Source organism: Cupressus sempervirens, chromosome 5, assembly GCF_028749045.1.
Source record: "Cupressus sempervirens isolate cs-2001-9-10 chromosome 5, ASM2874904v1, whole genome shotgun sequence".
Taxonomy (NCBI): Eukaryota; Viridiplantae; Streptophyta; class Pinopsida; order Cupressales; family Cupressaceae; genus Cupressus; species Cupressus sempervirens.
The window spans coordinates 1,057,578,650-1,057,589,612 of record NC_143122.1 but is presented as its reverse complement, the minus strand read 5'-3'; the positions used below and the strand labels follow the sequence as shown (position 1 = coordinate 1,057,589,612).

The window sequence follows — 10,963 nt, the reverse complement described above, 5'->3', positions numbered from 1 at the left end:
CTATCTTTGACCTTCCAACCCTTATATAACAAACACCCAAGAATTTTAAATTCACCCCGAGCACACCATTTATTAGTCTCAATTTATGACAAGTGCAACATTGAAATTCTATCAATATATTAAAAAACTTCTAAATTCAATTTTATAAATTGTACAAAATTTACTTTCACACAAACAATTTGAAACACACTTCCCCATTGACTAAATATATTTTCCCCAGTGACCATATATATTTATCTTTGACCTTTCCACCTTTATACAATAAAAAAATCACCACCACCAACAAATTAATAATAATAATAAACTCCTACAAAATTACATCTAGACAGATGCATCACATTTTCTATAATAGGAATTGTAAACCCACTCCCAACCTAAACCCACCAACCCCAAGTAGGGACATCCCTTCTCTTTACTTGACAACCATAAATAACAATTTAATAATGATCGAAAATAACAATTAATTATAAGAATTTGGTCTCAGCGTTGAACACAGAGACGATCGTCGTCCGATCAGATAATTCGGACGGTCACGATCACATACGTTTATTTTCCAACCCTGGGAGTTACCCTCACCAACTTCTGTCGATCTTAACCCGACTCCACGCATCTACGCACTAGATGGCAGGGCGGGTCCCCTCCTAGTTGCTCGCTATAAAACTGGGTCTCGCGAAACAAATCTCTGCCCTGCTTTGCTCCTTCTCTTTGCAAAGCTCGTCTAAACTCCACTCTTATCATTCTGCTGTTTGCTCAGCTTGAGGGGAAACTCTGTCAAGCTGCTGTTCTGCCTTTCTTCGCCTCAGGTGAGGGCATTTCTTCGTTTCTTCATCTCTAGTTCTTTCGGAAAATTGTTGGATTTGTTGCGGAAACGAGGGGAATAGAGTATTATGCATATGAGGTTTAAGAGCAAGGATTGTTTTTTAGGGCATGTATCAGGAGGTTAATCTGAGCAGGGTTTCATGTTTGCGGGTGTTCTTGGGTAAATCTGGTGAAGACTTTTGTGATTGGTTCTCTTGTCTTCGTTTTTGAGCCGGATCTTGGTTCTGCAGTGATGTGGTATCAATGGGTTGTGTGTACTGTTAAGTTTGAGCATATTTTTAATTAATTAGATCCACTTTATTTGTACGACCTACTGGGACGGATCTGAGCCTTAGTTCTACTGGCACTAGTAAATGAGGATTTTAGGATTTGGAACCCCACAATTAAGTGAAGTCCTTTTGTAAACATGACTGATGGTGTCGGGCAGTCTGTGACTTCTTTGTATCTGTTCTTTTTTCTTTCTTTTATTTTTGCCGGTGAGTTTCTCTTATGTGACTAGTTCGGATCTCTTATACTCGGCTGGGTTGCCCGTTGCCCTTGTGTCATATACCCGGTGATGATGGAGACGATTTATGTGTTAATTGGAGATCTGGATACGTTAGTGCCAGGTGTCACGTCCAATGACTATCTTGTTTCGAAGTAATCCTAGATGCATATTAAGGTGCCCCCGTACAGAAATCTGTATGCATATTATTGAATCCAATTTTAGCACTTATGTCTTCTATGAATCTCATCCTATCACTCTTCCGAGGGATTTGAAACTATAATAAAAGTTCCCGCACAGAAATCTGTATGCAGTACTAAATCCAAATTTAGCACTTATGTCTTCTATGAATCTCATATCATCACTCTTCCGAGGGATTTCAAACTATAATAAAAGTTGTGGCTATTTAACCGCTTTGGTTGATTCCACTGAGGCTATGCAGATCTAGATGTGTTTTCGTCTCCTTAACATTGTATGTCTGGCGTTCACACATCTATTAATGAGTTGAAACAAGAACTCAGAAGTGAAAGTGTCAGTGATTTATCGCGTATGCTCTTCCCATTTGAGCACTGCAGATCTGGTTATGGCATTCAGGATCAAGAACTATGGGTAGCCGAACACTTAACGCATCTTTTTGAGTATCTGGATATACTAGTTCTAGGTGTAATGCCCAATGGCTATCTCTTCTATCTAAGTCATACTAGAGATTTGGATGCATTATTAAACACGGTGTAAAGTTTAAACACTTACGTCTTCCACAAATCTGGACCCATCTTAACTCTGGGATTTGAAAGTAGGGTGATGCAATAAAACTCTGGTTATTTAATCACTCGGGTTAATTCCACTGGGGCAAATGAAAGTAGTGTGATACAACAAAGATCTGCAATAAAACTCTGCAGATCTAGATGTGCCTTTCCCCCCTTTAACATTGTATGTTGGATGTTTACACATCTATTAAGGAATTGAAACAAGATCTGGTCATGGTGCCTAAGAAAGAATAAACTATGGTGGGTGAACAGTTAACATGTCTTCTTGGGTTAGGAATTCCGAGGGCATTGAAAACTTTGTTGATCTACATAAGTTCATGCTACTCATAGCTGTCCATCTAGTTAAATTTGTCCAAGTTTGTAATGTTTGATCAATTGAGATGAACCTGTTGTATTGCAGGGGTTGCCGAAGCATATCTTTGAGAACAATGGCATCCCATGTTGTTGGATACCCACGCATGGGTCCCAAGAGAGAGCTGAAGTTCGCTCTCGAATCATTTTGGGACAAGAAGAGCTCTGCAGCTGATCTAGAGGCAGTTGCTAAGGAGTTGAGGGCTTCAATCTGGAAGCAGATGGTCGATGCTGGAGTCAAATACATTCCTAGCAACACCTTCTCTTTCTATGACCAGGTTCTTGACACCACTGCTATGCTTGGAGCTGTTCCTCCCAGATATAGCTGGTCAGGTGAAGAGATTGGCTTTGATACTTATTTCTCCATGGCCCGAGGAAACGCTACACTTCCTGCAATGGAGATGACCAAATGGTTTGACACCAACTAGTAAGTTTGCAACTTTATAACCTTTAAATAGCTCTTTATTTGGATATGTAAATTTTTTTTTGAACTATGCCTGGTTAATAAAATAAATATATTGGAATTATATCTAAGCATAGTCTCATGTTTGTTTTTGTTTAGTCATTACATTGTTCCTGAGTTGAGCCCAGAGCTCAAATTCTCCTATGCATCCCACAAGGCCTTGAATGAATACAAGGAGGCCAAAGAGGTAAAACATCTATACTTATCTGCACCTGCTACTTTCTTTTAGTTAATCTTCTTGTGTTATTGTATTAGGTCATTGATCTCTAAAAGCTTTAAATGGTCAAGGATGATCTTGTAACGGGGTTGGTTTTTTGTATACCACGTTATTATTGATCTTTCGTGATATTGATTTCATTGGTCTACTATAGCAAGACAGAGAGTTAGGGAGTGGAATTTTATGACTGGTATGTTAATCCATGAGCAAGGAGTTTTCAGTCCGCATTTAGTATTTAAATGTATTTGTTTATACTCTTTTGCGCAGCTTGGCATTGAAACGGTGCCCGTGCTTGTTGGACCAGTGTCATACTTGCTGCTTTCAAAGCCTGCAAAGGGTGTGTCAAAGACCTTCAATCTCCTGTCTTTGCTTGATTCAATCCTGCCAATTTACAAGTAAGTAATACTTGGACAAGCTTATTGAATACCGTGTTTACAGAACTTTACATGTAAAATAAGCCTATGGAACTTTAAAATGTACAAGCTAGCCGTTTTCCATTTGTTAAAGGTTTCCAAGCATTAGATTGCAAATCTCTGACTGGAATGTTATTTAACTAGATCACTAATATGATAATTGTCAACAACTGGATGTTTTCAGGGAGGTTATCTCTGAGTTGAAGGCAGCTGGTGCATCGTTGGTGCAGTTGGATGAACCGTCTCTTGTATTGGACCTTGCGGCTCAACAATTGGAGGCATTCTCCAAGGCTTATTCTTACTTGGAAGAAGCAACTGATGTCAAACTGCTAGTGGAGACCTACTTTGCTGATATCCCTGTTGAGACCTACAAGTATGACTCTATTCTGTATCTCTGATTTTGAAAAAAAAAAAAATTATACTTAAAAATTCAGGTCAATAATGCAAAATTACTGGATTCCTCTTGCTATAAAATCTGAATTTGGATGAAGCATATCTGTTTACTTGCTCTCAAGTTTTGTATATAATGTGTAGGAGCTTCAGTACTATTTGCAATATCCTAAAGTTTTAAATGTTTTGTACCTTCAGGACAATTATTGGATTGAAGGCTATCTCTGCTATTGGCTTTGATCTTGTCCGTGGATCACAAACCTTGGCTCTTGTCAAGGAGGTTGGCTTTCCAGCCGACAAGGTCTTGTATGCAGGAGTGGTCGATGGTCGAAATATTTGGGCTAATGATTTGGCTGCATCCTTGAGTATTTTGCAAAGTCTTGAGAGCCTTGTTGCAAAAGGTAAATTAGGCTTGTGATGCTTCTTTTGTTTTTAGAGGTCATTTTTTATATATTTATTGATCACAAAGCTACTCATTTGCTTGTAGATAAACTGGTTGTCTCCACTTCATGCTCTCTTATGCACACGGCCGTGGATCTGGTGAATGAAACCAAGCTTGATAGTGAAATTAAGTCTTGGATGGCTTTTGCTGCACAAAAGCTAGTTGAAGTTAATGCATTGGCCAAAGCCCTGGCTGGTCAAAAAGACGAGGTAGGTTCTCTCAACAAAATTTTATTACGAGCAAATTGCTGTGGAAGATGGAATGTTCCCATTAATTATTTTGGATGTGCGTCTCTGCCTTATTTATTTGTGGCAGGAGACTAGACTAGCGAAAATATGAAGTAACATTATTTGGCTCTGCAGGAATTCTTTGCTGCCAATGCAGCTGCACAAGCTTCAAGGAGGCTGTCTCCAAGAGTGAACAACGAGGCAGTACAGAAAGCTGTAAGTGTCTTATCTCCGTTATTTAAAAAATATCAAATCTTTGAGCTTGGAAATTTGATGTGAAAGCTGCTTCTTTCAGTCTGTAGTTTTGAATTTTTTTCCTGTCATAAATTGCAGGCTGCAGAGTTAAAGACCTCTGACCATCGCAGAGCTACACCTGTAAACAATCGTCTTGAGCAGCAACAGAAACATTTAAATCTTCCAATTCTTCCAACAACCACCATTGGATCATTTCCTCAAACTCCTGAGTTGCGAAGGGTTCGCCGTGAATACAAGATAAACAAGTGAGTGTTTGAATGTTTCATGTTTTTGGAAAATATTTAAGGATAAGATGTCTGTATTTGTATGAAAGGAATCTATAATATAACAATGATTTTTTTATGCACCAAGCAGGATTTCCGAGGAAGAATATGTTAGTTTTATTAGGGAGGAAATTGCCAAAGTTGTCAAGATTCAGGAAGATCTTGACATTGATGTCCTTGTGCACGGAGAACCAGAGGTGTGTGCACTATATGTGCTTGCTGTTGTTCATGATGATGTAGTTCAAAGCTTTTTATAGATAAATGTGACAATCCAAAGCTAATTGTGTTTCTGTTGCAGAGAAATGACATGGTTGAGTATTTCGGAGAACAGCTTCAGGGCTTTGCATTTACGGTTAATGGTTGGGTTCAGTCTTATGGATCCCGATGTGTGAAGCCACCAGTCATATATGGTGATGTTAGTCGTCCAAAAGCTATGACTGTCTTCTGGTCTAAGATGGCTCAGAGCATGACTTCCCGACCCATGAAGGGAATGCTCACTGGTCCGGTTACAATTTTGAACTGGTCCTTTGTGAGAAATGACCAACCTAGGTAAGGATGTTTGAAAAATTGTTTAACTACAGATTGTTTTCTGCTCTACACGTGTACATGTAAAAATTGCTTTACAGCTCATTTGTTTCATAGACACTAAAATGAGTCTGATGCAGATCGGAAACTTGCATGCAAATTGCCTTGGCTATCAAGGATGAGGTGGAAGATTTGGAAGCTGGTGGAATTCAGGTAAATTTAAAGACGTTTGTGTGTTGCTGTTTGTCAATATTCAATATTTGAAGTTTTTAGTTTTCCACAGGTAAATTTTAGTGAATTTCAAATTACTAATGCGTTGCAGTGAATGTTAATCTTCAATATCTGACAGCAAAATCATGTTAGTAAACATGATATCTTGCAATTTGGTTATTTAATATCTGTCTGAAATAATCAATCGTATCCTGGCATTCTAGGTAATTCAAATTGATGAAGCAGCTCTTAGGGAAGGATTGCCCTTACGCAAGTCAGAACATGCTTACTACCTGGATTGGGCTGTTCATGGGTTCCGCATCACTAATTGTGGTGTGAAGGATACCACTCAGGTTTGTAAAGGAACTTCCACTAGGCATTCTATATGTGTTTTCATGATGCGAGCATCATTTATTTCTAGTTGTGGTGTGATGGATACCACTCAGGTTTGTAAAGGAACCTTGAGTATGCATTATAAATATTTTCATGATATGTGTATCACTTATTTAGCACATTGGCTTTCTTCCAAATCTGCAGATTCATACCCACATGTGCTACTCCAACTTCAATGATATTATCCATTCGATCATCGACATGGATGCTGATGTGATCACCATTGAGAATTCTCGTTCTGATGAGAAACTTCTCTCAGTTTTTAGAGAAGGTGTCAAATACGGAGCTGGAATTGGTCCTGGTGTTTATGATATTCACTCCCCTCGTATTCCCAGCACAGAGGAGATCGCCGACCGTATCAGCAAGGTTTTTGTTTATCCCGTTGTGTTTTCTTATGGCTAATGTTTACCCCTTATTTTGTGAGAGTGGATAGTTAGCATTTCGATTTCCATGTATAAGAGCAGCGGTCTAACTGATACCTTGTAATTTTTGCTAGATGCTTGCTGTTCTGGAGTCGAACATCTTGTGGGTTAACCCTGACTGTGGTTTGAAGACAAGGAAATACCCTGAGGTGCTTCCAGCTTTGACTGCCATGGTTTCAGCCGCCAAATTGCTGCGAACACAGTTGGCCAGCGCAAAGTGAGCTGATCGTGCCGAGCAGTCATATTATCAAGAAGTTTTTTATGTCGTCAGAAATTTGTTGTTTGAAATTTAATAAATAATATTTTGTTTGCTTTGTAATCGAAGCCCCTAGAAGGCTAATGAGGCCGTTTGAACTTTGGCTATGTGCCACTGTTTTTTGAGCCACGGATCTGGAGTATGTAGCGTATTTGCAAGAAAGTAATATTTGATATCATTTACTGATTTTAATAGCTCTGCTCCGCAATCTACTACTTTTCCTTGAATAAGGAACGCTGTTATTTTTTCATGATATATGAAGAGCATTCATATTGCACAACCATGTTGTCCATATCAATGTATGTTGAACTGCCGCACAGTAATTTGTAGTCTTGTTTTTTCATATTCATTCATTTAGTATCTGCATTCTATTTGAAATATGATTACGTCTATAAAAGTACCGTTATTTTCTTAACTATATCTAATGTCTGCATTCTATTTGAAATATGACCTAAAGATTGCGTGAATCTTGGTTATAATAGTACCTTTCTTTTGCTTTCTTATTATAAAATAAGATGATTCCGATATTGAAACAGGAACGATTCATACGATGTGCTCTCTTTAAATCGTCTTCACTCTTCTGTACAAATCTTCAACCTATGAAAGATTATGAGCAAAAGGCAAATCTCACATGTGTGTTAGTTTTAATTACTCTACTTTTCTGCCGAACTCTGCAAAATAGGATATACAGATAAAAGTAAATCAAAATCTAATATGACGCGCCATTCTTGAAAAGCTACCCGTCCGATCACTCTGTTTCAGGCTGTCTCGTTTTTCAAGTGATATTCAAAAGATGCTCGAATGTAGCGGAGTAAACAAATGAAGTGATATGTTAACACCCTTTGTATCTGTCATGTCTGAGAATTACTTTCGTCTCTCTGCAAATTTGTTCAAAATAAAATTGGTCCTCACATATCAGGCCTATCAAGGGAATTATCTTATTTACTTTTGAAAAGTAGTTATCAAAGTTTTGTTTTCCTACTCTAAAAGAATTGAACTCAACTCCATTTACATATCTATAATATGAACTTCACCATAAAATAAAATAAAATGGTCTTTTAATAAATGTGTGTAATTTTATATATTGAATCAAATCAAATAGCTGAAAGAAAAGTACATTGAACTAAACTACATATCAGTTTTAACAAACAATTAAAACAAGTAAACAAGCTTTACACTCGAAAAGATAATGACTGAAGACTTGGTAAAAATTCATATTGCAACTGCTCTGGATAAACTGCAATACGAACTGTGACCACATAAAAACGACCAATGTCAGGTTGGCTTATGCCAATAAGTAAGATGAGTATATAGAATGGTTATATATTAATCTTAATCTGTCCATGTTTAGACTAGTTTAAATTGCCCAGGAAAAAATAGCTCAAAAAATTGGAGTGAATTAAGTAGTTGATCATTCCAGTGAGTATTTTCGTATTGAAGGTTTCAGATTTACATTATTAAATATGATGGTACACCAGTATGTTTTATGTTGGCTTGTTCTAAAATATTATTAAAATAAGCTAATAGTTCTATATTGCGTCATATTTATTGTTTGCAAAAATAACGTTACATGATTTTTTAAAGCATTAATGTAACAATTTTCATGTGACATTGTATAATTTTATCACTTCATTTGTTTTTTAAGAGAAGATATTCATAGAATTTCCCTTTTAAGAGGATATTCATAAAATTGTTATATCTAAAATTGTTGTAAAATTAAATTGACCATGGTCAAAGATCAAGCATGTCTTGTTAACAGTTATTAAAATAATTCTGTTGTTCCCATGTTCAATAAATCTACATTGCCAGTCTTAAATTCGTACATCTGAGAAGCTTATAGGTGTGATTTTGTTTGCTCTTGCATTTGCAAACTAAAAGTTTTCAAATTTGGTGACTAATGAGTTATTTGAGAAGGGCCCATATTGTTTGTAGACTCAATGTTGTCCAACCTGTGGAGTACCACGAGCATGGTGAAGGATCTTTGTTGAGCCTAAATAATTGGAATTTTTTTGGTCCATGTTTGAGGTCTAAAGTTTTGGCTCTTGGATTGTACTTACCTACATGTATGTAGGATTGTCAACTATGATGACAAAATAACACTTAATATTGACGAAGATTGATGGTCTAGTTTAGTGAAGAACTAGTTAGCTTGTGCATTTGCAAACCTATTTGCCATGTAATGGATCCTCAAACTTATAAGCCTCGAGTATCAAACTCAATTATGAACTATGAAAGGTTTAGAATAATTGAGAGGGGGTAGAGGATGAATAAGTTACTCAAGGTCCATAAGTACCATTTGAACAATTAAACATGAAAACATTCACTGTTTTGCTTACCTTGCTATTCCTTGGTCTTTAATGTACTAATAAAATTACCCTCTCAAACATAATATACTTTGTTGAATATAAACTGTAAAACATATAAAACATTCAACTCAAGTTTGACACTAGGATTTTATGTGGAAACATAATTTGGGAACAACCACCAGTAATATGTCACCAAATTTTTACTCTTTCAAAGTGAGCTTTGTTAGGAGCTAACCCTGTTAAAGGTTTACGATACACATTGTTAAATGTGACATGGTTAGAGGATTTAATCACCCTGTTAGGAGTGGCCTTGTCAGAGGACTTTGATCATTCCATTTAGAATGTCACCTTGTTAAAGGATTTACATAGATTGTTAAGTCCTTCAAATGACTGTTAGGACAACCTTTGGTAAAAGGATTTCAATACAAATTGTTTACAATGATTGGAAAGAAAGCAATAGGGTTTTGATTTGTATGATTACAACTCACTTTGCAAGTTCAAATCACTGTTCGGTTCATGTGCTGATTTATTGATGAGCTCTCCATTATCATCTCCATTCTTGATTTGCTTGGCAACCCTTCAAACAATCAATCTTCTCCTTCTAACAAAACTTAAGCCATCTGTTCAGATTTCACTTATCAATATCAACAACATATGCAAAAGCAATCTCCTTTAGCTTCGCATTCACACTTGTGCGTCTTTGATCAACCTTCTTCTGTATGCACTTCAGACTCACACTCACACCTTTTTAGTTTGACTCCATACCTCTTTAAATAGGTAATTCTTGTTTTGCCATTTTCCATGATCACTGTAGAACTTAGGGTTAACGATCAGGTTCAACATGATTCTTTGTATCTGTCCACCTTCTTGATCATCCTCTAGAAACTTCTTTAGAATCCGTCTATTAGGTCTTTACCTAATCCTCACCTTGAATTTAATGATCCAATTCATCAATCTTATCTTCAACATGATTTACATCTCCCAAGAAGTCCACTGAGTCGGTTAGGAATCACGATTTCCTTATGCTTTTACAACATAAGGGTTGTGTTCGAATAGGTAAGCAACAAACAAGGCTATTGAGTGCTTTACAACAAGGATCCCAAGGGCTCATAAACACAAACTATACTTTACCATTAAATTAAATAAATGCCTTTTGATAAATGTGTGTAATTTTTTTATAGTGAATTAAAGCAAATAGTTGAAAGAGAAATACATTGAATTAGACTACAGAACAATTTTAATAAATAAATACAATAACTTAACAGACATTACACATGAAAAGATACGTCAAAACACTTTGTAAAAATTCATATTGCAACTGTCGATTTGTTCAAAGCCTATTTGCCATGTGATGGATGCTTGAACATATAAGCCATGAATATCAAACCCAATTATGAACTCTGAAGTGTTAGATTTAAAAACCTATAAATTCAATGGTCTTTTAGACACCTGAAGTTTTCACATATACTTAAGCATGTTAATTTTTTTATAACTAAATTGAACATGGGTGACTATTGCTCATTGTGATTAAGATCTTTGTTTTTCATTGTAATAAATATCATTCATGTTTTTATTAGGTAAGCAAGTATTTTACAACCACAAGGATTTTGCAAGGGTTTTAATGAAAATTTTGCAAGGGGTCTAATGCTTTTACAACATAAGGGTTATGTTCGAATAGATAAGCAACAAACAACGGTGTCAAACTCTTTACAACAAGGATTCCAAGGGCTCAAAACCACACAGTAACAAGCAACTTACAT

The 10,963-nt window shown here is 36.4% G+C and overlaps 1 protein-coding gene across 1 annotated transcript; it reads left to right on the top strand.

Annotated features, from left to right (window-relative positions):
• Positions 1-684: 684 nt before the first annotated feature.
• LOC149559604 (5-methyltetrahydropteroyltriglutamate--homocysteine methyltransferase 2) lies at positions 685-7,177 on the top strand. The gene is made up of 15 exons (XM_089833456.1): positions 685-803; positions 2,471-2,848; positions 2,984-3,071; positions 3,369-3,496; positions 3,699-3,887; positions 4,103-4,305; positions 4,392-4,555; positions 4,709-4,789; positions 4,907-5,073; positions 5,183-5,288; positions 5,390-5,640; positions 5,757-5,829; positions 6,051-6,179; positions 6,364-6,585; positions 6,716-7,177. The coding sequence occupies exons 2-15, from the start codon at positions 2,499-2,501 to the stop codon at positions 6,860-6,862; spliced, it is 2,298 nt and encodes a 765-aa protein (XP_089689582.1). The 5' UTR covers positions 685-803; positions 2,471-2,498; the 3' UTR covers positions 6,863-7,177.
• The last annotated feature ends 3,786 nt before the right edge of the window (positions 7,178-10,963 follow it).

Bases quoted from the DNA above. Each gene is read 5' to 3' on its own strand.
- LOC149559604 (XM_089833456.1), top strand. From the start codon at position 2,499: ATGGCATCCCATGTTGTTGGATACCCACGCATGGGTCCCAAGAGAGAG. The intron at 5,289-5,389 runs GTGTGTGCACTA...TTTCTGTTGCAG, and splicing joins TTGTGCACGGAGAACCAGAG to AGAAATGACATGGTTGAGTA. The intron at 5,641-5,756 runs GTAAGGATGTTT...AGTCTGATGCAG, and splicing joins GTGAGAAATGACCAACCTAG to ATCGGAAACTTGCATGCAAA.